Source organism: Pogona vitticeps, chromosome 12 (assembly GCF_051106095.1).
Source record: "Pogona vitticeps strain Pit_001003342236 chromosome 12, PviZW2.1, whole genome shotgun sequence".
Classification (NCBI taxonomy): domain Eukaryota; kingdom Metazoa; phylum Chordata; class Lepidosauria; order Squamata; family Agamidae; genus Pogona; species Pogona vitticeps.
In genome coordinates this window covers 26,147,524-26,175,120 of record NC_135794.1, presented here as the reverse complement: position 1 = coordinate 26,175,120, position 27,597 = coordinate 26,147,524, and the positions used below count along the sequence as shown (strand labels likewise).

General features: G+C 61.8%; 1 protein-coding gene across 1 annotated transcript; it reads right to left on the bottom strand.

Moving 5' to 3' along the window:
* Nucleotides 1-1,482: 1,482 nt before the first annotated feature.
* On the bottom strand, nucleotides 1,483-27,125 carry PPIP5K1 (diphosphoinositol pentakisphosphate kinase 1). The gene is given in 31 exon segments (XM_078381039.1): nucleotides 1,483-2,763; nucleotides 3,150-3,260; nucleotides 3,794-3,931; nucleotides 8,279-8,341; nucleotides 9,744-9,866; nucleotides 12,931-12,991; nucleotides 13,277-13,456; nucleotides 13,963-14,079; nucleotides 14,188-14,295; nucleotides 14,651-14,765; nucleotides 15,594-15,721; nucleotides 15,894-16,117; nucleotides 16,394-16,535; nucleotides 17,527-17,709; nucleotides 17,893-17,928; nucleotides 17,930-18,015; nucleotides 18,471-18,599; nucleotides 19,401-19,486; nucleotides 19,750-19,862; nucleotides 20,225-20,300; nucleotides 20,533-20,619; nucleotides 21,108-21,209; nucleotides 21,362-21,483; nucleotides 21,827-21,988; nucleotides 22,124-22,225; nucleotides 22,770-22,924; nucleotides 23,471-23,556; nucleotides 25,382-25,472; nucleotides 25,573-25,768; nucleotides 26,169-26,346; nucleotides 27,030-27,125. Coding segments are annotated over 30 exon segments (3,993 nt in total). The 5' UTR covers nucleotides 26,319-26,346; nucleotides 27,030-27,125; the 3' UTR covers nucleotides 1,483-2,242.
* Between the last annotated feature and the right edge of the window lie 472 nt (nucleotides 27,126-27,597).

Here is a 27,597-nt window from a genome sequence, read left to right as displayed (position 1 = left end):
ATCAACAACAAGAAGCGGCTTCCTGCTCCTCCCTTTAAACACGGGCATTCCCAAAGAACATTTTGAAAGAAACAGACCATAGTGCAGACTTTTAAAGGGCAGCACTTATGGCCGCTGGATTAACCAAATGAAGAAAACCTTTAGTCTTAGAAATTGCAGTTATCCAGGGGAGGCTAAGATCCAAGAACTGCCCTCGCCAGGCAATAACGATGCTGAGGTGTCAGTCCTTGGAAACAACTGCTGGTTACCGCTGGCAGGTCACCAAGTCTGCTAAGAAGTGCTGTGAAGACATGGCTCTCATGCTGAGGACGCAAGGCGTGACGGGCTTGGTGCTGGGGGCCCGTCCTGTAGCATCACTCGGAGCCACCGTGTAGGAGAGGCCCTGTCTCGGGATCCCTCCAGGACGAAGAAAGAGCCCCTTCTCTGCCCCCTCCTCCACCCCAGGGTGGCCCCCCACCTCCCACCCGTCTAGGCAGAGGTCCCTTCCCAAAGGAGCTTCAGATCATCTTGGTTCCTCCACCTTCCCCTTCCGTTCCCTGTGAGAGACCCACTGGGCTCCGTGCCCGAGGCAGCGGCTGCCCAGCCTTCACCTGCACGCACAGGGCCGTCGCTCCACTCCTCACCCTGACCCCACCGCAGCCCACCTGTCTTTTTCATGACTCGCGTCCCGCAGGCAGCTTTGCAATCCCCCTGCTGCCAACGAGGCGTTTTTGGGGAAGGGACCTGGGGCTCCCTGAACCCTTCTTCCACCGAGGAAAGGAAGGCCTAGGAACTGCCCCCTGACTTCTCTGACCAGCAGTGCCCGGAGGAGGCCTCTGGGAGGCGCCTGTGCAGAGCCGAAGAATGCCAGCACCGGGATGCGAAGGGCCCTTCACTTCTACAGCCTTGCCAATTCTGCTGAAATGATGGGCCTCTGCCAGTTTAGTCAAAACTCATTGGCCAGTAGTGCCCCCCTCCATTAGGCCCTTTTGAAAAAAATCAGCGCCTACTAAGCCTCACTGAGAGACCGGGGTGGGTGTGGGTGGGGGATTACATGACCCTGAGGCTTTGGCCTTCCACCCTTTGGAAAGCAGGCCAAGCAACAGGGCCCCCTCCCACCTGCCCTCTGCCCCAAGGAGCTTCTCTCCCTCCCTCCCTCCCACAGCCCTCCAGGGCTCCTCCTTGCTTGTCTCCCAAGTGCTGCCAGAAAGAGTTCCCATCTCCAAAGGCGCAAACCACACCCCACACTCTTGGCAAGGGATTTTCATGCGGGTGACGGTGGTCCAGGAGCTAATTCTTGCCGATGTGAGAAGGATGCCTGACAGGGATCTGCTCTGCCACCCAAATATTCAGGGAAAAGGTGGTCTTCTCAGCACCCGCCTCAGGCAACACCCCAAAGAGAAAGGCGCTCTCCCTCCCTCCCTCCCTCCCTCCCTCCCTCCCCGACCATCCCACGCACAGCTGGACTGAATGCTGGACCCAGAGAAAAACGGTCAGCCTGGCTCCCTGTGTGGCAGCTTTTACTACACCAAGAATACGCAGCACAAGAAAATCGCCTGCACGCACACATGCAGAGGGAATAGTTTCACAGGTCATGATCGACAAAGCTTCAGACACACCCCTGCCATGAAGGGAGGGGCGAAGAGGTACACCTGGACACACAGCCCCCCCTCTGCTGGTGATATATATTAACAATATATATATAATAAATATATTATATATATTTGCTCTGTACTGTACACCATTTGGCATCTCTTCCATGTGTTCCTAAGAAAACCTGATTTCTCTAAGCAGCATTTCCATCTTGACCACTGCTAGCAGAGCGAAGATTGAGAAGGAGCCTCTAGCCAGGAAGCTCTTCTCTCTTTCTCTCTCTCTCTCTCTTCCTCTCACTCTTTCTGACACACGCACGCATGCACGCATGCACGCACGCACGCACATGGGGGAGGAGTGCTTTCCCACCACAACCTGAGCCTGTGACTGGAGAGTCACTTTGCGCACCCATAGCTCCGCAGCCACAGCTGCAGGAAGAAGCTTTGGAGAACACGGACCGACCAGGCGGCCACTGGGCGTTTGGCAGATCCCGGGGGGGTGGGGGGGTGGGGGGGTAGGTGCTTCCTCCGGCCGCCTTGGGCCATGCTGCTGGGACAGGCCACATCTCTGTGGCAGAAAGAGCCCTTGGCCTCCAAGTGGGCCCCCACAGGTGCCTCCTCCTCCACCGCAAGGCGACCCCTGGCAGCCCTCCCTCCCATTGCACCGCTTGCTAGACAGGGGCCTCCAACCCCACGCGCTCTCCTTCAGCAGTCAAGAGGGGCTGGGCGGCCCCTTGTCCCTGGAGGGGATCCCCCCAGCCCGAGGGCTTCTCTAGCTCTTGCTCAGGCAGCCCTGCCATCGCCAGCTCTCCCGCCTCTCCCTCCCTGCTGATGGTCAGCAACGACAGCGTCCCGGGCAGTCCCACATCCCCCTCTTCCTCCTCCTCCTCCTCCTCCTCCTCCTGCTCTTTCCGCTCTTGTTCCAGCAGCAAAGGGGGCACCCCATCCCCACGGGCCGTGAGCAAAGGCGGCCACGGTGGGGTCCCTCGGGGCTCTGCCTCCAGCCGGTCTGGGGGGGGCGGGCTCTCGTGGTCGCCGTCCACGCCGAGGGGCACCTGAGGGCCGGGCTTCTCCTTGCTGGTTTGGGGGCTGAGGGGAGGCCTCTCGGGGAAGCTGAAGCGAGGGCAGCTCTCCGCGGACGTTGGGGAGGAGGGGCCCGCACTGGAGACTGTGCTGGAGGGGCCACTGCTGTCTGCAAGGGAAGGGCGCAAGGGTCATCAAGGGTCACTCTCTCGCCACCAACGACAAAAAACCCAAGGGCACCCCCTCCCCTGCCCCCTCCCCCCCTTCGGCTCAGGAGGCTCCTCAGAGCCTGAGCACCCTCCTCCTCTACAGGCCTCCCTCCCAACCACCCACAAAGAACACCAGACTGGATCCGGCCCCCTCCCCACCTTGTCTCTCACGCCCTCACGCCAGGAATGGCGATGCCTCGATCTGGCCCAGTTTCCATCCCCAGAGCCTGAGGCAACTCCCATGCCCACCCTAACCCTCCCCCCAGCCCCCCAAAGCAGCCCATCAGGGTTTCTTCTGCCTCCCAAATCCACCCCGAATCCTCTGGACACCAGGTCGGCCACTTACACCAGGGGGGCTTGTCCGACCGAGGCCGCAGGGGCAGAGAGGACAGAACTTGCTGTGGCCCCAAGGCGCCGTCTCCTGACCCCCGGCTGTCCATCAGGGGGCCAAAGAGTTCTGCAGAACCGAAGCGGAGAAACAACCTCAGGCAGGCGCGTAAGGGAGACCACCGCTGTTTCCCCCAGACCTTGTTGCTGCTTTGATGAAGGGTCTGGAGGGACACGAGACCCAGAAGGTCGCAGGTCCCTGAACAAGAAACAGGCCGGGCCGGACCGGGCCGGGGGGGCGGGAGCACCACTGCTAGCTGTTGAGACCATGGCTCCTGCCCTCACTCCCCCATGGGCTCACAGCCCCACAGAAGCTGGACCACATCGAGAGAGAAACGCTCCTCTGAAGAAAGAGGTGTGTTCTGCCACCCCGATTCAAACAGCCACCCAGGCTGCTGGCGGCAGGCAGGGGGCTGGCCTGTAGCGTGCGCCCCTCTGCGGGGATCAGGACCCTCTCATGGCAACAACTCTGGACACAAGGGTTTTATCAACCAGGGAGGGAGGGAGGGAGGGAGGGAGGGAGGAGCCCTGTCGGTCCCGGTCCGGGAAAGGCCATCCTGGCCATGGGGTGACCCAGGACCCTAACCCACACCCCCTGGCTACCTGTGGGAGCTCCTGGGTGTGCGTGGGTGCAGCTCCCGGCCACCGCCGTCAGGAAGTCGTTCACCTGGCGCAAGGAGAGCGAGTTGTGCAGGGTCTCCAGTGGGTAGATGCTGGGCACCATGGAGCAGCCTTCGAAACCTGCAAGCAAAAGGCAGACATGCCCCCCCCCCGCTCTCAGTGTTCAGTCCATCCACGGCAGCCTCCCCTGGGGGGGCCCTCCAGAGAAGCCACCCCACTTAATCCACACCGTGCATTACAGACACGGAGGTGCCCCTGCTGCCTGCCCCCCCCAAAACACACACATCAGCCTTCCCAAAAAAGCCAGCCCCAGCCCAGGATCTTCGGAGCAGGTGTACTGGGGGCACAGGTCTTTCGAGGCCCCCACCCTTTTGGAACCCACGTCGTCCCCTGGGGCTCCTCGGTGCCACTACTGAAGGCTGACGCCTTCCTTTTCTGGAAAGACCGGCTCAAAGGGATCTGTCGGTTGACAGTGGACCCAGGCTGTGTTTCCATGGGAATCTGGGTCAAAGGAGGACCCATGGCCTCAGGTGGCTCCCCCACCCCAGCCTCCAGGCACCGGACTTGCTCCTGAGTAGGGAGGGGGAGGTGAAGTAGTCCTGCTGGGGCAGCCGATGGAGGAGCCGTCTGGAAAGGAGATGCGCCCCTCTGCCCCCCCCCCCCGTTCACTGTTCCGTTCAAGAAAGCAGCAAGCAGCCCAGCCTCGCAGCAGAAACCGGGCCAACCCCAGACCCAGCAGGCCACAGAAAGGGGGGCCCCTCCCTGCGCCACCTGCCATGTCCGATGCCAATGGGGGGGGGGGGGGAAGAGGCACCTCAGCCAGCCATTGCTCAGGGCCTCCCTCATCTCTGTCCCACCTCCACCCCTGGGGTGGAGGGAAACCCCTGAAGAACAGCCCTCTTCCTGGGGCATCCAGCAACTCCCCCTCCTCACGAGAAGACACCAGGCCTGGGGGGCAGCAGCAGGGAAACACCCCCAAGGCAGCCTTGCCCCTTCTGGCCTCTAGCCCTCTTTGGACTGCCGTGCCCCCCCCCAGCAGGCAGAGAGGGGCCGCCTCGCTCTTAGGCCAGGGAAGGGGAGCAGAGGCTCCGTCCTGGTCTTTCCGAAAACCCTCGGCTGTGGTCTTTGACTGTCTGGATAAAAACTCAGCCCCCCCCCTACACACACTGCAACACACACACAAGAAGGTGCAGGGTGGACAAGGACCCTCTCCCACCCTCCCACGAGGTGCTTCTCCCACAGAAGGCGGGAAAATCATCTGCAGGGACGGCACCACAGCCGAAAAGTGGAACGCCGTGCCAAGCCAGGCAGGGGAACCACATTGAGTGGGCGGGTGAGGGAGGGAGGGAGCGCCGTGGCTGCTTTTGGTGCCCCCCCCGGGCCCTGGGTCCAGCCCCCGCGGTGTTTCTCGAGAGCAAGGGCCCAAGCAGAGCACAGGCGGGAAAGCTCTCTCTCTCTCTCTCTCTCTCTCTCTCGGCTTCCCGGGGATGCAGAAAGCAAGCAGCGGCAGCTGCACCAGCTGGAGAGAAACAAAAGCCGGGCAGGCCAGCCTGGGGCCCCCAAGGCCTCCGGGACCGGCCCCTGTCCAGGCAGAGGAAAGAGGCCGACGAGCCCTTTGGCCAGTGGGGAGCGGGAGAGGAAGCCAGGCCTGATCGGGCGGCAGCATTCCTGCGGGGCCTCAGGGGACAGAAGGGAAGGGAAGGCCGTGGCACTCAAGACAGGGCCCCCAAGTAAGGTGAGGACGGCGGTTTCTGCCTGAAGCAGCCCAGCCCACGGCCGGGAGGGCCAGGCCCCCCAGCGCCCTGAGCAGCCCAGGCAAGTCCATGGTTTAACCACAGGTGGCATCGAATCCCTCGGGCCCCCTGTCCACGCCTCTCTTTGGCGGCCCTCGTGTCTCTCTCTCCCTGAAGTTCCTGTACGGGCAAGCGCCCCCCCCGGCCACGATAGCACAGGCTGCCAAAAAAAAAAAAAGACTGCCCAGGCGCCATGCTGGTACAGCTGTGCCCGCCATGCCGTGCCGTGCCGTGCCGTGCCGTGCCGTGCCATACCGTCGAGGCTCTGCAGCTCAGCTCCCCCCAGCCAGAGACCAGCCAGTTCCGGAGGAGGTGCAGAGGTGGGAGGAGCCCTGGGCGAGGCCAGAGGGAGGCCCCTTCTCGCAGGGGGGGGGGTCAGAGGGCAGGCGGCACAGGTCACCTGAGAGGGAGGGGCCACAACGGAGAGGTGAGGGGGCTGGGTGGGTGGGTGGGTGTCTGCCACTGGGGTTCCCAAGCAGTGAGCCCACCTTCTCCTGGGAGCCGTCTCCGATGCCCTCCAAACAAGCCAACCCCCACCCCCACCCCCCCGGAGAAAACTCAGGCCCAAGGAGGGAAGGCTCAGAAAGGGGAGACCCCTCCCTCCCCCTGCCCCCCCCCCCTCAGTCTACCTGAGCCTGGCTCTTCTCAGGGGCTTCCCTCCCACACCAGCCCCCCTCAAGGGCATCCCCAGCAGGATCCAACCGAGGGAGCCCGGACTCCAGCCGCTGCCCAGTGTGCCCTGAAGGGAGAAATGTGTGGGGCACAGGCTCCCCAGAAGAACCGCCCCCCTCAAAAGGGGAGACAAACTTAATGGTGGAAACCTGACTAATGGGATAAAAATGAACTTGAAGGAATACCCTTTTCCTTTTATGATGGGGACCCAGCACAAAATCTCAGGGCAGGCTGGCCACCCCTTGAACAGGGTGCTCCTTCAAGTTCATTTTTATTCCGTTTCTCAGGTTTCCACCATTAAGTTTGTCTCACCTTTTTGTGAGTGTGTAACTGACTTTGTTTCTAAAAAGTCAGGAAAACGGTATTTTTAATGCTTCTCTCTTTTGACACATACATTTTTGTGCACCATTTTTCCAAAACACCCTCCCACCTTGCACTCCCAAATTCCCCCAACATTACGTGTCTTTGCCTGCATTTCCTCAAAACGGAACCTGACTGCAAAGGGCAGAGGGGAAGCACTGCTATGTTCTCCCCCAGGACTTCCATGTGCAAAGCAAAGCAAAGCAAAGCAAAGCAAAGCAAAGCAAAGCAAAGCAAAGCAAAGCAAAGCAAAGCAGGCTCTCCCCTCTTCCTTCCTTCCTTCCATGGAGGTCACCGGTCAATTTCAGAAGGCAAATCAGCAGAGAGCCCTCTCACCCCACGCCCACCCAAGAACTCCTCCCCGTCCCCCTCCCTTTATCCTGAGCCTGGCTCGAACTACCCCCCCCAAGACACCCAGGAACTGCGCCTGGAAATCAGAAGGTGCCACCCTTCCAAGATGCAGGAGGAGGCTGGCGTTTGGGCCGAGGGGGGGGGGAGACTCCCAGCAGGTCCCACTGCTCGCTCCCTGGTTGTGTTCCTGAAGCCAAGAGACCCGTCAGACCTCAGAGCCTGCCAGATTCCCTGGGGGGTCCCAAGAGGGGCACCTGACCCCCTGGGAACAAAAAGGAGGGCCCCCCGATCCTTGGAGGCATCCTCTGAGCAGCACTTGAGCAGCCGCAGAGGCACAGCTCAAGGGGCTGGGAAAGAGCCCTCCGAGGGCAGGGGTGGGGGGGCGGGGACATCCCCTTTTTTGCCAGGCAGCCCCCCTTCCACACGTTCCCCCTTCCTCTGAGCCAAAGGCAACACCCAGGCCGCGTTGGGCACATCATGTGGCTGAGACAGACCTTCGAAAGTCGACCCAGCATGAAGTGGGCAGGCAAGGAGGGGCAGGAACCCAGCGCCAGAGGCCACCCCACAAGCCAGCAGCCTCCACATGGGCACAGAAGACACAGGCAAAGAAAGAAGGGTTGTGGGAAGCAGCCAAAGGCAGCACGTAGGAAGAGGAGACCCACCCAGGGATTCTCCTCCAGGTAAAGGAGGCTCAGAAACACTGGACACGGAACGCTTGGGGAGAGGAAGCCTCTCATCCGAAGAGGACACCCTCGGTCCTCCTCACAACCCTCATTCGGCCTTGCTTGGAAAAGGGGGGGACGCGCCTCGCCCGGCCCCTTGCCCACTTCTGCAGGGATGGCCTAGGCCACCAGCAGACCAGAACAGGCTGCAAGCACAGCGGGCCGGAAGCTGGCCCTCCTGGCCCAGCGGGCGCAGAAGCAAAGGCCTTCCCGCCCTGGCAACAGCCCCTTCCCACAGCCAGCCAGCCAGCCAGCCAGTCGGGCAGGCAGGCAACCCTCTCGCAGCCTCAAGAGGCAGCCCGCCAGAGGGTGCCCCCCCCGGCACCACACCCTCCTCAGCCTCACAGGCAGGGCACCTCTCTAACCCTGAAGGTGGGCCCGGAAGCAGGCCGGCTCCCTCTTCCAGGGCAAAGACCGAAGGGAAGAGGACCACCCCCCCCCGCCAGGGTCAGTGGCAAGCACGCTTGTGCCTGGGAAGGGAGGAGGCAACAACACAGAAAGGGACGGGTGGGGGGGGGGGAAGGACGACAACAACGACAGGAGAGCGTCCAATTAAGAAGCGAACGTACCGTTAGTTGGGTGTTTTGCAAATGACACAGAAAATCGCTTTATGGCTGGCTTGGAGAAGAGCTCTGAGGATACAAGAAGACAGCAGGGCTTCCGTTAGGCCCCCCCGCCCCCCTGCTGTCGCTGCGGCTGTGCCGGCCCCCACCCGCCCAACACAGACTCCCCAAGTGCTGCCAAGAGGGTGGGGGGGGGGGCAACCAGGACCTGCCAGATGGCCAAGAGAGGAGGCAGAGGCCCACTTCCCTCCCTGCACAAGGATTTCTGAGCTCCCCTTTCTCGACTTTCTCCTCCCAAGCCGGAATCACCGAGCAAGCCCCTAAAAGTGCTGAATGGCCACAAATCCACTCACCACCCCCACCCCCCATCATGGAAAGAGGAGAGAAAAGGCAGGAAAGAGAGGCCTGCAAGCTCGCCCCTCCTGCATGGCTCACCCGCGGCTCTGCCTGGCCACCGAGCCCCCAGAGATACCAGGCGGCCCCCATGTGACGGGAAGGACCGTGGACTCTGTTCAGAGCCCCCCCCCCCCGTCCCATGAGCAGCAGCTCCTCAGGAACCAGATACACTAGAGGAAGCAAGAGGGCCCCCCTTAGCCTCGGCAGCCCCCGAAAGCGTCAGCTGAGGAAGAAGGCAGGCCACTGGGCCTCTTGCAGGCCCCCCCTCCAGCCCCAGAGCTGTCTTCAGCACCCCTCCTCTCCTCCCCACAAGGGAAAGGAAGGGAAAGGCCCTGACTGGAGGGGGAGGGAGGATCTTGGTGGGTTTCAGGTAACGGGGGCTCCCCCTCCCTCCTGCCTGAGGTCTGGCCCCAAGTGCAGTCTGCAAAGGAGCTGGGGGGGGCGGGGGGCACACGGGGTGTGATCAACAAGAGGTCTGAACACACACGCACTCTTTGGCCTGGTCTTAGTGAAACTCTGCCTTGGTCACAACCTTCTCTATGCCTGTCACGTGAAGGACGAGGAGAGGGAGCCGAGCCCTCAAGTCCAAACTCCCAAGCCCCCCCCCCCCGAGGCCCCAAATCACCCAGGACAGCAGGCCAGGACGCGCTGCCACAGCCCTCCTGAGCTCAGCCCCCCCCCCAGAAACCCCTCACAGGTGGCGGCTTTGGAAGCTCCTTCTTCGCCCGCCCCCCCCAAGTCACCCTTGAGGGTGGGCAAAGGGGAGGAGGCCCGGCGTCCCTCGCTCGGTCTCCTCCCGCACGGCCCAGGCAGACACGCAGAGCCTTTCCCGGCCTGACCGATCTCCTTCGGCCGCCACGGACCCCGAGGGCAGAGAGGCGGCCCCGGCCATTGTGGGGCGAGAGAGCCCGAGATGTTTGGGGGGGGGAAGAGCAGCAGCAGCATCCCTGCCCAAAACCATGTCAAGCCCTCCCCCCCTCGGAGAGGACAAGAGCCCCTTCTGGGGCTGCCCTGCCAAGGGCCCCTCTGGCCACCCTCAGCCCCGCCATGGCCGCAGGGAGCAGCAGCCACCTACCCTCTTTGTAGAGGACGCTCGAGGCGAACTTCTTCCCGTGGCTGCGGGCATAGTCCTGGAGGTTGGGGGCGCTGGAGGAGCCCCCCAGGACTGTGGTGCTGAAGAGGCCTGAGCACTGGGACCCTGGAAAAGGCAGGCGGGCCATGAGGATCCCCCACAGAAGACAGAGCGGCTGCTCCTCAGGCCGCCAGGGGAGAGAGGAAGCAACCAAGGCAGGGAGATCCAGGGAGCAAAAAGCCCCACGATCGCCCCACACAAACACGCACACACCCCATGCCGCTCTACCCTCTCTTCCCCACACCCCGCCCCGACCCCGTCTCTGACAACTGGAGCAATGGAAGAATCAGAAGGGCTCCTTTGCTTGCATCCCCTAGAACTGCTTGGAAGGGAGGGAGAGGAGGAGGAGATCAGCAGCAGCAGCAGCAGCAGAGGGAGGAAAGGAGGAAGGGGAGGAAAGCATGAAGGGAGGGAGGGAGGGAGGGAGGGAGGAAGGAAGGAAGGAAGGAAGGAAGGAAGGAAGGAAGGGAGGAAGGGAGGAAGGGAGGGAGGGAGGGAGGGAGGGAGGGAGGGAGGGAGGAAGGAAGGAAGGGAGGGAGGGAGGGAGGAAGGAAGGAAGGAAGGAAGGAAGGAAGGAAGGAAGGAAGGAAGGAGGGAGGGAGGGAGGGAGGGAGGGAGGGAGGGAGGAAGGAAGGAAGGAAGGAAGGAAGGAAGGAAGGAAGGAAGGAAGGAAGGAAGGAAGGAGGGAGGGAGGGAGGGAGGGAGGGAGGGAGGGAGGGAGGGAGGGAGGGAGGGAGGAAGGAAGGAAGGAAGGAAGGAAGGAAGGAAGGAAGGAAGGAAGGAAGGAAGGAAGGAAGGAGGGAGGGAGGGAGGGAGGGAGGGAGGAAGGAAGGAAGGAAGAAGGAAGGAAGGAAGGGGGGAGGGAGGGAGGGAGGGAGGGAGGGAGGGAGGAAGGGAGGGAGGGAGGAAGGAAGGAAGGAAGGAAGGAAGGAAGGAAGGAAGGAAGGAGGGAGGGAGGGAGGGAGGGAGGGAGGGAGGGAGGAAGGAAGGAAGGAAGGAAGGAAGGAAGGAAGGAAGGAAGGAAGGAAGGAAGGAAGGAAGGAAGGAAGGAAGGACGGGAGGGAGGGAGGGAGGAGGGAGGAAGGAAGGAAGGAAGGAAGGAAGGAAGGAAGAAGGAGGGAGGGAGGGAGGGAGGAAGGAAGGAAGGGACGGGAGGAGGGAGGGAGGAAGGAAGGAAGGAAGAAGGAAGGAGGAAGGAGGGAGGGAGGAGGGAGGGAGGGAGGGAGGGAGGAGGGAGGGAGGAAGGAAGGAAGGAAGGAAGGAAGGAAGGAAGGAAGGAAGGAAGGAAGGAGGGAGGGAGGGAGGGAGGGAGGGAGGGAGGGAGGGGAGGGAGGAAGGAAGGAAGGAAGGAAGGAAGGAAGGAAGGAAGGAAGGAGGGAGGGAGGGAGGGAGGGAGGGAGGGAGGGAGGGAGGGAGGAAGGAAGGAAGGAAGGAAGGGAAGGAAGGAAGGAGGGAGGGGAGGGAGGAGGAGGGAGGGAGGGAGGGAGGAAGGAGGAAGGAAGGAAGGAAGGAAGGAAGGAGGGAGGGAGGGAGGGAGGGAGGGAGGGAGGGAGGGAGGGAGGAAGGAAGGAAGGAAGGAAGGAAGGAAGGAAGGAGGGAGGGAGGGAGGGTGGGAGGGAGGGAGGGAGGAAGGGGAGGGAGGGAGGAAGGAAGGAAGGAAGGAAGGAAGGAAGGAAGGAAGGAAGGAGGGAGGGAGGGAGGGAGGGAGGGAGGGAGGGTGGAAGGAAGGGAAGGAAGGAAGGAGGAAGGAAGGAAGGAAGGAAGGAAGGAAGGAAGGAAGGACGGGAGGGTGGGAGGGAGGGAGGGTGGAAGGAAGGAAGGAAGGAAGGAAGGAAGGAAGGAAGGAGGGAGGGAGGGAGGGATGGAAGGAAGGAGGGAGGGAGGGAGGGAGGGAGGAAGGAAGGAAGGAAGGTAGGAAGGAAGGAGGGAGGGAGGGAGGGAGGGAGGGAGGGAGGGAGGGAGGAAGGAAGAAGGAAGGAAGGAAGGAAGGAAGGAAGGAAGGAAGGAAGGAAGGAGGGAGGGAGGGAGGGAGGGAGGGAGGGAGGAAGGAAGGAAGGAAGGAAGGAAGGAAGGAAGGAAGGAAGGAGGGAGGGAGGGGAGGAGGGAGGAGGGTGGGAGGGATGGAAGGAAGGAAGGAAGGAAGGAAGGAAGGAAGGAGGGAGGGAGGGAGGGAGGGAGGGAGGGAGGAAGGAAGGAAGGAAGGAAGGAAGGAAGGAAGGAAGGAAGGAAGGAGGGAGGGAGGGAGGGAGGGAGGGAGGGAGGGAGGGAGGGAGGAAGGAAGGAAGGAAGGAAGGAAGGAAGGAAGGAGGGAGGGAGGGAGGGAGGAAGGAAGGACGGGAGGGTGGGAGGGTGGAAGGAAGGAAGGAAGGAAGGAAGGAGGGAGGAGGGAGGGAGGGAGGGAGGGAGGGTGGAAGGAAGGAAGGAAGGAAGGAAGGAAGGAAGGAGGAGGGAGGGAGGGAGGGAGGGAGGGAGGGAGGGAGGAAGGAAGGAAGGAAGGAAGGAAGGACGGAAGGAAGGAGGGAGGGAGGGAGGGAGGGAGGGAGGGAGGGAGGAAGGAAGGAAGGAAGGAAGGAAGGAAGGAAGGAAGGAAGGGAGGGAGGGTGGGAGGGAGGGAGGGAGGGAGGGAGGGAGGGAGGGAGGGAGGAAGGAAGGAAGGAAGGAAGGAAGGAAGGAGGGAGGGAGGGAGGGAGGGAGGGAGGGAGGAAGGAAGGAAGGAAGGAAGGAAGGAAGGAAGGAGGGAGGGAGGGAGGGAGGGAGGGAGGGAGGAAGGAAGGAAGGAAGGAAGGAAGGAAGGAAGGAAGGAAGGAAGGAAGGAAGGAGGGAGGGAGTGGAGGGAGGGAGGGAGGGAGGGAGGAAGGAAGGACGGACCGGAAGGAAGGAAGGAGGAAGGAGGAGGAGGGAGGGAGGGAGGGAGGGAGGGAGGGAGGAAGGAAGGAAGGAAGGAAGGAAGGAGGAAGGAAGGAAGGAAGGAAGGAAGGAAGGAAGGAAGGAAGGAAGGAGGGAGGGAGGGAGGGAGGGAGGGAGGAAGGGAGGGAGGGAGGGAGGAAGGAAGGAAGGAAGGAAGGAAGGAAGGAAGGAGGGAGGGAGGGAGGGAGGACTTGTAACAGCAACAAGGAGAGGAGGCTCCTACCTAAACCGCTCTGCTTCACCTCGGAGGAATGCCTGGAGTAAGAGAAGAGACGATACCCGCCCTGACTTAGGGGAGGACTCAGACAGCACCTGCCAGGAACAAACACTGCAGTTTGCCAGCCACACGTGGCAATTATGGGGGGTGGGGTGGGGGGAGGGAGAAGGCAAGGGAGAGGGAGGGAGGGAGGGGACACACAGGCAGGAGGCCAGCCGGAGTGGGGGCCCAAGTTCCCCCCAGCTTCCACCCTGGGGGAAGGGCCTCCCAACATCTGGAAGACAAATCTCTGGTTGGGGACACCCCAGGGGAGAGAAGCCCAGAGGCTCTGGCGACCCCCCCCCCCCCCTGCATCCTCACCCCCCCCCACGGCACTACCCTCCATGGAGCCAGTCTTGCGATTCCGGATCAAGGGTGAGCGTCGCTGAAGGAGGACCGGCTCCACCCCAGGAGAGGAGAGGGGCCGGGCTTGGTCGGTCTCATCCTGGCCGGCCTCTTCCGGGCCGCCCGGCTCGGGCTTCTTGGCTTCCTTCTGCCAAGGAAGGAGAAACGAGAAAAGCCTTCAGAGGGGCCTCCAGGAGGAGGTCCAGGGACAGATACGGGGGTGGGGGGGTGGGGGGGTGGGAATTAGGAGGCGGGTGAGGAGAGGAGGGGAAGGGAGGGAGGGGAAATGGGAAAGAGGTGCCCACTTCGCGGCCGCCTCTTTCCCAACCTCCCCCACAACCTCCAATCCACAGTTTGAGGCGAAACGGTGACTCGGGTGTTTTGGGGCAGGATGGGGGGGGGTTCAGCCTGGCCCCCTTCTCTGTCTGCTGCCCCCCACCTCTGCCCCCAGGCACCTCCTCCACCCCCACGCCACCCCACCCAGGGGGAAGCCGGCCAGGCTCACTTCTGCCCCGGCCAGCCTGAAGAGAGCGGGAGAGAAAGGCAGCGCAGCAAGTGGTTGCACCAAGAGAGGAGAAGCCCCCGGCCCGGGGGGGGGGAGCTGCCGGTGGGTCAGGCGGGGGATGTGGGTCCCTCCCCAGGGAAGAGACTCACCTCTGCCGAGGCGGGACGAAAGCCGCCGCCCGCCGGAGCGTTGCCGTCCTCCTCGCAGCCCTTGACGCCCGGGCTGAAGTGAAGCTCCACGTGGAACCTCTCCTCGGAGGACGCCTCCTGCCGAGAGAGAAAGAGAGAGAGAGCATCAGAGCTGGGCTAGAGGAAAGGTGGGGGGCACAGGGGGGTGTCTCTCCACACTGGCCCTTCTCCCCCCCCTCCACTCACCTTGTTGTTGTCTTCGTACAGCATGATGACAATCTGGGTCATGTAGTTCAGCTCGGAAATGGCGCCGAGGTAGTCCATGGCCCTCTTCCATTGGGGGTCCTTCGACTCCTGGCAGGCCGAACCGCAGGTGAGCCCGTCAACAGAGCCCAGGGAAGGGGGAGTGGGGGGGGGAGAGCCTTTTAAAGCAGGGGGGAAGAATGGAAGAGGCAGGGGGGAGGCCGCCCTCCCTCCCCCCCCATGGAGGGAACCCACCGCCGTGCAGCCAGGCCAGGCAGGAGAGAGCCCGGCCGCCTCTCTCCCAGTCCAAGCCCGGCTCTTTCTCCAGCCTCCACAGCGCCAAGAAGAAGCAGGAAGAGCTGCCGGCCCCGGCCTCTCCTTCCCCCCAGGGGAGCTGCCGGGCGCCCAGCACGCCACCGCAGGGCCCCGCCACCCTCAGCTAGACCCCCACCCCCACCCCACATACATCCAGGAGGCCTCCGTAGCGGAAGATGCTCAGCAAGGAGTGGACGTGGCTCTCGCTGGTGAAGTACAAGCGTGTCCGGACGTGGCGCCCGGGAGACAGGACCCCTCTGGAATACCTGCAGTCGGAGCAGGAAACAAGGGCTGAGCGTGCCAGATCCTCTGGGGTGGGAGGGCACCCCACGGGTGCAGGCAGGGGAGGGGAGAGGAAGAGGGGAAGAAGCCGGCGGGGGGGGGCACAGCAGCCGCCTCTCTGCCGCCTGGCCCTTTCTGGGCAGGGCGACACCCCTTAGGCTCTGCCGCTTATGAGCATCCACCGCTTGGGGCCTCGGGGGGGGGGGGGGTTGGAGGCTGCCCCGAACCTGAGCGCGAACCTGTGATCCCTGGCAGAGAAACAGGTGGCCTGATCGAAAGGCAAGGGAGCCAGGACTGGCCCACAAGGGGCACCCAGGGTCCCTTCGGCACAAGCCGGCAGGGGCAGCCCATGAGCCACAGGGGCCGGAAAGGGAGTCCTCTCACCACAGAAGCCGAGAAAAAGGCCGCCTCGCTCTGGGAAGCCGGCTGTGGCTGCCGTCCAGGGCGGGCCGTGAACCCCAGCGGGTGGAGGGGTAGAGGGAGCCTCCAGGAGCGAGCAGGCCTTGAGGGAGAAAGGGCCGGGCCAGGCCGGGCCAGGTGGGGGGAAGCCTGGGCGAGGGAGGTGGCAGGGGGTGGAGAGGGAGCCCAGCTCAGCCCCTGAAAAGCAACGCTGGCAGGTAGAGCGAGCCACAGGGCCGCCAAACCCCCTTCTGCCTTGGGAGGGAGAAGTGCCCCACGGCTGCCCTCCCCCTCCGCACATGCAGGGGGGGGGATCGATCCAAGTGGGGGTGGCGGGGATGGACCAAAAGGAAGGCAAAAGCTTTGTCGACGACGCGCCCCCCCACCCGCCACCCTCCTGCGGCCGTTCTTACAGGGGGTGCAGCTTGTTGACCGCTTCGTCCTCGTGGGTCCTCTGCAGGTCCAGCTGGATCTTGCGCACGAGAGGCAGGCAGAAGCCGACGGCAATCTCCAGCTTCTCCGGCTTGCTGATGCCGTACTCCTGCAAGCAGGGAGGAGGAGGAGGAGGAGGAGGAGGAGGAGGAAGAGGAGGAGCACGCTGGAATGCTTGCCTGGGAAGGCCTCTCGCCAAGACCACGGCCTGCCACCACTCCAGGCAGGGGCCTGTGGGGGGGGCTGCCACTGCCACCTCCGTTACCCCGCTCTGGACACACCTGTGGGATGATGACGTCCGCCAGGGCCTTGGAGAGGCGGAAGAGCTCAGAGGTGCCCTGCAGCTGCAGGGACGGGTTGTGCTGCACGTCGTACTTGACACAGTCATAGATGTCGGGGATCTTGCTGATGTCGTAGCGCCGGTTCTTCAGGCGGAAGTCCTTCTCCAGCTTCCTCCAACGCTGCAGCATTAGCTCCAGGGTCTCGCTGTGGTACAGCTGCAGGTCTGCAGAGGCAGTGCCCAGGGTGAAACATCTCCCGTAAAGGGGGGTGGGGGTGGCACCAGAGAGCCTCCCCAGGCAGCTCTGGCCGGAGCGGAGAGCGGGCACTGCCCGGGGATGGTCTGGGCGATTTGCCGTGGAGGGACTAGCGGGGGGAGCTCTGGCTCTATGGGACTCTTTGAGAAGCCTGACCCGGGGGGCGGGGTGGGGGTGGGGCGCCCTCCAGGGTCTGTAGGAACAGCAGGAACCCCACATCCAATGGCTGACCCCGTGACCCCTACCTGCAGACTTTGGGTCTTCCAGGCGCTTCTGGATTTGGGAAGTGAGGCTCTCAATCAGCTCAAAGACCCGGTCACAGATCTCCACAGGATTCTGGATGATGCCCATGGACTTGATGAGGGAGATGCTGCCTGTCGGAGCCAGCTGGAAGCAAATCAAGGTGAGGGTGAGGTGAGGAATGAGTGTCTGACTGCAAGTAATTCCACTTTTACGGGGTGTATGTGTGAGGGCTTGCCGCTTTCCCCCCTTCAAAAGCTTCCACCCGTCTCCTAACTGCCAACCGTCACCACCTGCCCTGCAAAAGGTCTCCGGGTGTGAAGAGCCGAGAGTCGAGGGGCTCTGCCAGGCTGCTCTAGTCAAGGGCTCAATCCACCCCCCTTCCTGCTCACAGGACCCCCAGACCATTCTGGGTTCGTGGAACACTTGCTTCTGAAGTATGGCTCCTCCAACCGCTGGAACAGAACGCAGCCCCCCCGGCCAGCTCCCCTCCCCTCCAACAAAACAGGAGGTTCTAGCTGTGCCTCCCTCGGGGGGGAAGGAGGAGACACACACACACACATACACACAACCCCCACGGAAGGGAGAGGGGAGGCGGCGCTCCTGCTGCCAGGTCACCCCTTCCCCCGAAGCACCTTCTCTCTCACCAGGCAGGAGCCGGGAGGGAGGGCCGGATTTGACCACAGGCTGGCTCTGCTCAGGGCAGGCTCTTGCAACACAGCCCGGCCAGGCAGGAACACAGCACAGAGGCCTTGTACCTTGCCCCCCACCCCTGGCGCCAGGCTCTGGGGCTTTCCCCTCTTGCCCAGGGCTAGCCTATTCCTGCTGTTCCAGCTGGTGGGAGGTTTCTGGGCCCCAGGTAAAATCCCAGCAGTGATCCTCAAAAGGCACAAGGCCTGCGGTGGGCGGGGGTTGGCCATTCTGCCCGAAGGGATGGCCGGGTCGGGTCGCTCTAAGCCTGCCTGCGCCTCCCTTCTCAGCCGCAGAGGCCCTGCAGACCTGGGGGCCTCACTCAAGTCTTCCACCAACATGGATGCTGAGCCGGCTCCAGTCACCACCTGGAGACGGCATTGGCCCCACAGGGCCAGAGAGGGGAGCCCTTCCACCCGAGGGGAGGGGGGGAGTACTGGCGCCTTGCCTTCTCGTAGTCCCCCTCCTCAAAGGCAGCATCCTTCTGCAGGATCTCCCGCAGGCGGGCCTTCACCCGGTGCTGGCAGGTGCTGAGGGAGTCCCTGTCGCTATCCAGGAGGCCGTTCATGTTGGCGCTCTTCACCATTTGCACCAGGATGGGCGTCAGCTCCCCCTCCAGAGCAAGGAGGCCCTGCGGAAAAAGGCTGGGCATAAGACCCGGTCCTCCAGCCGCCCCCCTCTCAAAACCCAAGGCCTCCCAAGCCACCCAAGACCACAGCCACCCTGGTCGGGCGCCTCTAGCATGCGCCTGTTCCCCCCCCCCCCCCAACACACACACACAGAAGGATGACCCTGGACAAAGAGAGAGAAGCACCTTGGCAAAGGCCGCCGCTGTCATCTGGACCCGGCCCCTCATCGGAGGCGTAGATCTTCAGGTCGTGGCGGTAGGTGCTGTGGAGGCGGAGCAGGCCGCAGCCAGGGAAGCCCGCGTAGTCCCCTGGGCAGAGGAGAGCCGCTCACTGCCAGCCAACGGGCAGCCAGAACAGAGGGCCCCTGCCGGCTGGCCCTCCCCTCTGGGGATGCTTGGGACGCTGGAGAAGCCAGGGGGGTGTAGGGGGTCGGGAGGAAGGGAAGGAGGGCCAAACTCTGCTGCTGAGCAGCTCTTGGGGGGGGGGGGGGAGTAGAGCAGCAAGTGGCCACCCTCCAGGTCTAGAGGCTTCTCCTCCTCCTCCTCTTTTACCACCTTGCAAAGCTTACATCCTCCCTTTCTGGAGCACAGCAAAGTACCCATGAGTCTTGGCGAGCTAGGCTTGCATGCGAGTGTGTTGCCGGGGGGGGGGGGGAGACAGGACACTTCAGGTTTCTCCCCACTCTGGCCAAGGGGTCTCCAGCCTCAACCCCTCCACCTCCCACTACCAGCCCCCCACCCCTGTCCATTGCTCAGGCTCTCACCTTGACCCCCAGGGTACATGCAGCGAAAAGCCCGGCCCAGCTCTTCTGCCTGGACTCGACCAGCGGGCGTCAGCTCCCCACCCCACTTCAGCACCAGCAGCAGAGATGGCGAGGCCTCCTTCCGGACATCTGAGTTCAGCACAGAAGCAGAGCTATCACCACACAAACACAGGCTGGGGCAGGGGGTGCTGGGGACCCTTGCACACAAGTATATATGATCTGCTAGACTGAGAGAAGAGATCCCAGGCCTTCCAATGGCTGAAGAAACCAGGCCTTCTGGCGCTTCCCCTGCACCATCTCCATCACCCTTGGGTCAGTTTCCTCTCCAAGGCAGAGAAGGGCAGAGTGAGTGGGGCAGAGGAAAAGAGGCTACCTACGGCTTCCCAGGAAATTCTCTGGAAGCTAGGAACAGCAAGAAGAGGCAGTAGGCCAAGCAAGGCAGAGAGGGACGACCTTTGCACAGGAGAGACCCTTTACAGTTGCTCCCCAAAGCCAAATAAAGGCTTCCGTTAGTAAACACATTCCACAGTCAGACATGTCGTTGTACAGTGACCTTGCTCAGCTGGGGAGTTGGCTGGTTGTTTTGCAGTCACTTTCAGTAAACTGCAGTTCAAGCCTCGTTTTTTTAAAGCACAGTGTACATTTTCAGGCTTCCTTCTTCTATACCTCCCCTTTTTTTCACGATTTTAACACTCAACATTTTACATCTTGACACTGGGGGTGAGAGAGGAAGGCCTTCTCCCTTGGGAAAAGGGGAGCCACAGAGGACAGAAGAACCGCTCTTCAGCTGGGATGTTGGGGTGGCAGGGGCCAGCTGGGCCAAACTATCCTGCTGCCCATTCCCATCACGGCCAGGCCAGGCATCTGGCTTCTTGTCCAGCAATGGCCTCGCGCCCACCAGCCCAGCCTTTCCAGGCACCAGATACCTGCCTTCCTCTTCGCTGGAGGCTTTGGGGCGCCCGTGTGGCAAATAGGTCAGCTGCACTTTGCGGTTGATACCCGAGAAATGTCCATACCTGCCAGGGAAGGGGGAAGAGACGGAGAGGGGCTATCTCTGCATGGATGCTCCCCAAAGAGAGGGAAAGAGTAGGGACGGATTGGGAGGGCTTGGCAAGGGCTGGGGGGGGGGCCTGAGTGAGAACCAGTGCCTCAGGGCCAATAGAACCCCCCCCCCCCCGGGCTGGTGCCACAACACATCAGGATGCTGGTCAGTCTGTGGCACGGCTTTCACAAGGAAAGGACTGTTCAGCCCTCGGGCCTCCCGCCAACCCTTCCTCACATCTCTAGAACAGTCTTCAGCTGGTCCAGCTTGGACTTCTGCTCCTCCGTCTCAGAGTCGCTGGGAGAGGCTCCTTGCTCCAGCAATAGCAGACGGGCGATGTCAAGCACCTCCTGTCGGGGACAAGGGGGTGCTGCTCTGGGCTGGGTGCATTGGTGAGCGTTTGCCAGGCACTGGGTGAACGTCCTTCAGACATGGAAGGGTTGCCCAGCTGCTGGGTAAGCCCCCCTCCCTGTTTATGCCTTGTGACAGCAGGAGGGAGCCCCACGCCTCCCCCTCATACACACAACACACACCTCCCTCAAAACGCCCTCATTCCTCACTCACTCTAGAGCAGCGCTGAGCCCCACCTCACCCCCTCAGGCATGCCCGTCAGGCAGCCCACGCTCCTGGGCCCAGCCCTGTCCAGCCCAGGCCAAGGAGGCAGGAACAGGCCTTGGCCAGCCCGGCCCTCCTTCAGCAGAGCCCTCCTCACCTGGAGCTGCTCCGGCTTCTTCAGCTTCAGCTTCCCGGTCTTGTAGCCGTCATATTTTTCAAACAACTCAAAAAACCTGAAGGCAGCAGCCAAAGCAGAGTGAGTGGTGAGGAGCCATCCCACGGCAGAACTCGGCAGAGACTGCAGCCCTGAGGCCCCAGGAGGGAAGGGTCCTGCTCCTGGAACCACGAGGGAGCGGCCTCCGTCCGAGGGGTGGAAGAGGCTGTGAGGAAGGAGCAGGAAGGCAAGCCGACAACGAAGACCACCCCGCCATACCCCGCCTCCGGCCCCCAGCCACCCAGAGGTACCTTGGATGCTTCACTTCCATCTTCATCTTTTGCTTGGGGGTGCGATCCCCGTGGCGTATGACGGCAATCACGCAACGCAACTCCATCCTGTGAGAAATAACTCTGGCTCAGAAGGAAGCACCGGGACCCTGGCCGCGTGCTCACAAAGCCCTCGGCGGCCTGACCCCACCCTCTCCAAAGGCCACCTCACTCCCCCAAATAAACCACCCGCTATTCTCTGGTTTTGTAAGCTAAGCAGAGCAGGCGGGGTCGGCAGCAGTGGGGTCTCCAGCGAGAGCAGGAGAGACTACCAGCCGGCTACCACAGCCACTGCCAACAGGCCTGGGTGGACGGTCGTGGCGTATGTAGGAGCTGGTCTCACTCAGCTGAGGGTGGCTTTGGGGCCTCCTCCAGAGACAGAAAAGAGCTTCCATACAGGAACACACAAACACAGACCCCCGTGCACTGCCTTCTCCACACACACCCAACCCCACCCCAGACAAGGCTGGGCTCTGCCCCCCCCAGCCCTTCTCTCCTCCTGCCCCAAAGCAGCGGACGCCCCCCAGCACCCTGCCCCTCTTGCGGGGGTCACTCACATGGTCCCGGAGGTGGTGGGGACGATGGGGATGTCTTCGGCCTCTGTGGGGATGGACCACGGGATCTGTAACTGGGGGGCCAGTTCACGCATGATGATATTCCTGCGGACAGAGGGGGCAGCCACATCAGATGCCTTGGCCCCTGCCCCCACTTCCTGCAAGGATCAGCCACGGCGTGGACCCTGCCGCTGTGTTTGTGGCTGCTGCCGTGGACCGCAAGCTGGCCGGCCATGACCAACGCCGATGCCACCCACCCCAAGATCTTCGCACAGTCGTCGTAATATTTCATAGAATTCTTCACAAAACTGAAGCCGTTGACGTCACAAACAAAGGAGTGCCCGTTGGCCCGCAGGAGGTCAAAGCCGCACACGGTCTGCTGCAGGGGGCACAGAAGGCCACAAGGGGGTCAAGGGGACATCCTACTCCCAGGAAAGCCCCCACCCACAGCCTCCTCCCCAGGCCCCATGGCGGCTCCCTCAGCATCAGCCCAGTCAACAAGAGTGGACCCAAATGGCCACAACAACTGGGGACTTACCCTGGGGGAGAGGGGAACCCCATGCTGTGGCTGAGGATTCCACGTTAGGGGAGAGAAGCCCCCCCTGTTCCATCAGGCCCCCGAAGGCCTTTGGGCAAAACTCTGCTCCAGGAGGCCCAGGCCACAAGGTGTAGGAGAGAGGGGGGCACCCCGGGGGAAGAAGGCGCTGCCCAGCGCTGCCCACCTTGAAGGCCACGCAGACCTTCCGGGCCACTAGCTTCTCGATGGCCGTCAGCATCACCGGGTAGCGGATCTCCTTCCCTTCGCTGTCTCGCTCCACCTTCCCATCCAGAGCCGGGGACTTGCGGGCCTCGGCGTGTGCATAGTCAGGGCCCACGGTGTACACCTGTGCCAGAGAAACCAAGGGCTCGGTTCTCTCTGCAGGGCCCTCGCTCGAGGGAGCTCCAACTCATGGCCTCTCTGGGCAGAGAGGAGCCCTCTGGCCTTCTTCCCCCCCCCCAACGCTCACCCCCCCACCCACCTTGACATCGGTGCCATCTGTTGGCATGAATTCCTCATAGATGTAGGACCCGGTTTTCCGGACGCTGCTCTCTGGGGAGTAAACGCTGCTCCGGCTGCCAATCTGAAAGAGGCCAGGAAGGGTCTCTGTGAGGGAGGGGGCCAGTGGCCGCAGCATCCGCCCTCTGGAAGGCTGCCTTCCTGGACCAAAAAGGGCCGCCACGTCCACTCCACCCAGGCAGCCCAATCGGGCAAGTCTGATTGTCTGTTTGTTCGTTAGGGCAGCTCTTTGTCTCCTGCCTCTGGAGCCCCACCCTGGGAACCGCCTGGAAGGGACCTGCCAGGAAGACGCCGGCCAACGCGCAAGACCCATTTCCATGGGTTACTGTGAGCTGCTTGGGCAGTCGTGTGGGAGAAAGCAGCACCTGGCCAAGCCCCCGAGGGGATCTGCCGCCACGAGGCCAGGCTCAGCAGTGGCCTTACTAAGGGTCAGCCAGAGCCGAGCGGGGGCCCCAGAGGGAGTCTCCAGCTCCTGCCACCCGCTCCCTCCGCCTCCCTCCTAGAATGAGAGCTGCTCCGGAGTCCCCTCTGAGGCCCCTGGGCCCTTTGCAGACCAGCGCCGCGCCTGCCCATCACCAGGGGGAAGCCAACACTGACTCCCTCCTGACCTTGCGGAAAAGGCGCTGGCTGCCCCCTCCTGCTGAGGTGGGGTAGTAGATGTAGACGTTGTGGTCTTCGGCGCTGACGGGCTTCTCCACAAAGGGCTTGGGAAAGACCGCCCCGTTCACCTCCACGTGGTCCTCTCCCTCCACAAGGTTGCACTCTGTGGCAAAGGCACAGCGGTCTCAGGGATGTGGCCCCCCCCCAGGAACCCCCCTCAACCCTCTCCTTCCCTTCCCCACAGATCCAACCACCCCCTCTGTTCTCCCCAAGTATGTCAAACCTGGGCTCAAGACCCCACTCAGGCAGGAAACTCACAAGCTGACCTAAAGGGCTGGATGAGGGGCAATCCTGCTAGAGGGCCCTTGAGGAATAAGCAGGCTAAAGCCCAAATAGGATTTGGTTGGCTGGCTGGCTGGCTGGTTGGCCAAAAGGAGCGGGCCTGGGGGGAAGAGTCCCGTGTGTGGCACAGACACTCGTAGCCCCACTAACCAGGGAATTGCGCCCCCTCCCCAAATCCCTGTGGGCCATGATCCAGCAGTCCCAAAGCAGGGGCAACAGGCGCTGGGTGGTCCCATCACAAAGTTGAGCCCTGAAATTGTTTGTTTTGTTTTGTTTTGCTGTGATCAGAGATGTCCAGGAAGGCCTCGGGATGCGCCTTACCCAGGGATTCAGGAAGCAGCTCCCTCCCTGCTCCCAGGTGACTCACCGTCCGGCTTGTCAGGGTCTCGGTTAAGCACAGCATAACGGGGCAGGTCTATCCCCTCCTCCTGCAGAATGCGGTACACTTCGCGCCTGGAACAGGGAGGGAGCAAAGTCAGGGCTTGAGCACAAGGGCCCCGCCTTGCGTGTGTCGCTGCCTGGCGCCCTCTTCCTCCTGGAACTTACACAGCCATGGGGTCAGGCTTGCCACACAGCACAAGAGTGGTGTCCCCCTACCCTCAGCTGCAGGATGGCACAAAAAGACCACCAGGAAGACACATACCTTCCCCTTTGACACACCAGGCTAATGAGATAAACGTTCTGGAAATTTTGAAGCCACAGGAAAAAGCAATGTTTTTCCTGGGAAGCTTCCCAAGGAAAATAGAAGTCTAAAGTTGGAATAGTTACTTTTTCATCTCACTTTACTTTACTATGTTACTTAAATAACAGACAATGCTTTACCCATTTTTGGTTCACATGGAAAACCATAAAAGCCTAGCTTACTAAGAATATTAAGGCTATTAAAACTTCAGTTATCTCCAAATCAAGTTACATACACTCTCTGTACAGCAAACGAGAACCAAATTCCCCGAAAGAAGACAGTCCGTGAGCAGTGAACCCCCGCCTCCACTTCCCATCCACAAAGTGTTTTTCCACAAAAAGCAGCAGGACTTGTGAAGCACAAAAAGACTCCTCAGCCTTTGCTGCTACGTAGAACAGGGCAGGAGCTGGCACTTCCTAATTCTGTGCACTGTCACACATGCGCGTCTCCCCACTGCACAGCTTCTATACTCAACATAAACAGAACTTTCTCTCGAAAAGCATCTCGCTCATCCCAAAATATGTAGTATTGTGCAGAATTATTTATCCTACTGTATACTTCCCAAAGTCTTGAGTTAATCCCCTGGGGGAAAAAATCCTTCACAAAAAAATCTTCTTTTTTCTAGTTTTTATCACTTCTTTTTCTGCTTAATATTTTCCTCTAAATCTTGAATTCTTTTCTTTTCTTGTGACCTAATTGTGTATACCGCTTTTTTAGCATATCCTCTGGCCACAGACTTCAAGGCATCCCAGATTATTTTAGCCTTTCCCCCTCCTTTTGTATTTAATTCCCAGGTGTCTTCTAATTTTTTTTTGAAACTCTTCTGCAATATTTTGTGTCTGTAAATGTCTGTATCAATCTTTCATCTGTTTGCTTCTTTATAATCACTACTTGCTTAGCTTCATATTTTCCCTGACATGATCTGAGATTTGATTAACATCTATACTGGCATTATTTACTTTTGACAACATATCTTTCACTATTGTTATATAATCTATTCCTGTGTACGGTAAGTTTTCTGCACTGATGAGCAATAGGAGTATCTTCTTTCTTTCTCTCTTAATTCTCTCCACACATCTTTAAAATCTGTATTTCTAATTAATTTATATAGTATAGTACTTTTGTTTATCCATGTTTCTATTTTTGATTTATCTTTTAAAATATTCGTAGTCATACTGGCACCAGAACAGGCTCGCGGAGCAACGCACACCATACCCCTGCCGTTGTCAGCATGAGCAACTCAGTCTCTGAACTATGCCTCTCCCCCCCCACCCCCGCCCCAGATATGTCATCTTCAGCTACCTGCTGGCTTCCAACAAGTTACCAGGCATTAACCAAAGGCTAGCTCCCTTGGGAGCCCGCTAGCTTTGCAGTCCTTTGCTTTATCATCACTCAAGGCCTATCAAACTTACTTGGTGGTGTTTTTTAAAACATGCTAACTCTTGGGTTCCTGAATCGTGCACCTGGCTATTTCCAGCATACACCCCAGCCTGGCGAAGGGCCTGCTCCCCTTCCCTTCTACATAGACCGTACCACTCAGCAAAAGGCCCACCAACCTCCCACCCCCCACCCCTCCAGTGCCTGCTCTTCTCCTACCTGTCCTGGATGTAATACTGCATGTCCAGGTCATTGATCAAGAAAGGGCTGCGCAGCTTGGCGTAGGCCACAGCCTTGTCCAGGGGAAAGCCTGCAAGATAGCCAGGGGGGAGCGGCGCTCAGCGCAGGCCTCCTGCCACAGCCACCACCGTCTCCCCATGTTAGGAGCCTGCAGGGGGGGCCCTCTGTACCTTTGGAGTGGAAAGAGATGAGGCAGTCGCAGGGGGGCCAGTTCTCCACCGGCTCATTCAGGATGACATCCTCCCCCATGATCACCACGGTGATGTATTCAAACCTACAGAGGCGCTCCAGGATTTGCGTCATGGGCTTCGATTTCGATTTTTTGGTCATGGCACAAATGCCTACCACGATCTGCCGCTCTGGCGACTGAGGAAAATAACCGGGGGGGGGGGGGTTAGCAGCACACAGCCAGGAAGCCTCTGCCATGGGGGAGAGGGACCACTCACATGAAAGCCCCCCCAAGTCCCCTGTGGCACGCTGGCCACAAAACCTGGGTGGCAGGAAGGGGCAGCCGGGGCAAACAGCTCCAGTCGGAGTGGGCCTCCCCACCAGCTGCACAGAAACAGCCATTACCCCCCCCCCTTTGGAGAACCCCGCCCGGCAGAAGGAGGCCTTTCCTCCCAGAGCCCCCGCCAGCCCCGGGGCCCCCTCAGGAGGCTCTCCTGCCCTCTTCACGGGGGTGGGGGGGCTGCCACCAGCTTGCCCACGTCTGTGTCACGCCCCCCCCAAGTCCCAGCCCCAGGAGGAGACTTCCTGCCTTCCCTACCAGCTCTTCCTCCTCTTCATCATCCTCAAAGAAGTCGATCTCCTCCATCTTCATGTCTGATCCCAGGAAATCCGCCTCATCCTCTTGAGAGCCCACAAAGAACTTCGGGGTGTCTTCGTCGCCTTCAAGGGTGGTCGTCCAGGACGACATGCCAGACCGGGCGGCCAACCATCCCGCTCTGCAAAGGGGAGCCCAGGCTCAGGAGGGGGAAGGCCGGGGTGGGGGGGTGGGGGGGCAGGGGGGGGCCGAGAGGAGCCTCCGGGCCATGCGGGGGGGGGCAGCGGGGGAGAAGGAGCCCCGGGGGGGCCCCCCGACACGGCCGGCTCAGTGGAGGAGCAGAGTTTGGGGGGGGGTGGGGCGGGCAGAGGGGGGGAGGAAAAGGGAGGGAGGGGGAGGGGCGGTTGGAGGAGTCCCGGGGACACCGCCCCCCCGGGAGGAGAGCAGCACCCCCAGGGGCCGGCCGAGCCCTGCCTGCCTGGCGCCAAGGAAGGGACCCCCCCCTTCCCCTCCCCTTCCCCTCCCCCCCCAGGCGCCCATCCCGAGAAACGCCTCCGCCCGGAAGGCGGGACGAGGGAAGAAGGGGCTGCCTCGGAAGGGAGGGAGGGCGGCAGGTGGGGGGGCTCCTCCGCGGGAGGAAATGGGACTCAGCGGTGCCTCCAACTGGGGGGGGGCAGGAGCTCCCTGGGGGAGGGGGGGTCTTCCCGGCAGGTCCTTCCGGCACCCCAGGCGCCGAGCCCTCCCCCCTCCCCCCTCCCCCCTCCCCCCTCCCCGCCGGTGCGGCCTTGCCTGGGAGGGAAGGAGGGGGCGGGCAAGAGGGCCCCCCCGGCTCCTGACGGCCACGCGCACCTGCCCGCGCCTCACCCCCTTCCGGCTTCTTCCCTCCTGCTCTTGCCGCCGCCGCCGCCGCTCTCCCCGCTCGCTCTCCTTCCCTCCCTCCCTCCCTCCCGCCTTCCTGCGGGCGCAGCCTAACCAGCGCCGCGGCGGCAAAGGAGCCGAGCAATCGCCGGCTGTTTACTGCCAGGGTTGCCCAATCAGAACGCGGCAGGGGCGGGACAAACCGAGGTCAGGCCGGCTGCTGCACTAGGGCGGGCCCTGGTGGCCGAGGCGGGAAATGCGCCCGGCGATGCGTCCAAGCCCCGCCCCCCGGGCCAGAAGGGGCGGGGCCAGGAGCCCGGGAGAGGCGGAGAGGCTGGCTTCGCTCCCGGTCGGTCCCGGGGAGTCCCTGTTCCCCCCCCTCCGTCGGGCCCGCTCGCCCTCCTCTCGCGGCGGGACCCTGGCGGGGCTGCGCGGGGCCGCCGGATCCCCCTGCCTGCCCGCCTGCCCGCTGGGACGGGCGGGGGGGGGTCTGGCCTCCGGCTTCTCTGCCGACCCTCCTGCTGCCGCCTCGCCCGATGAGACCTCCCGGGGAAGTGGAAGCCTCGCCCACTTC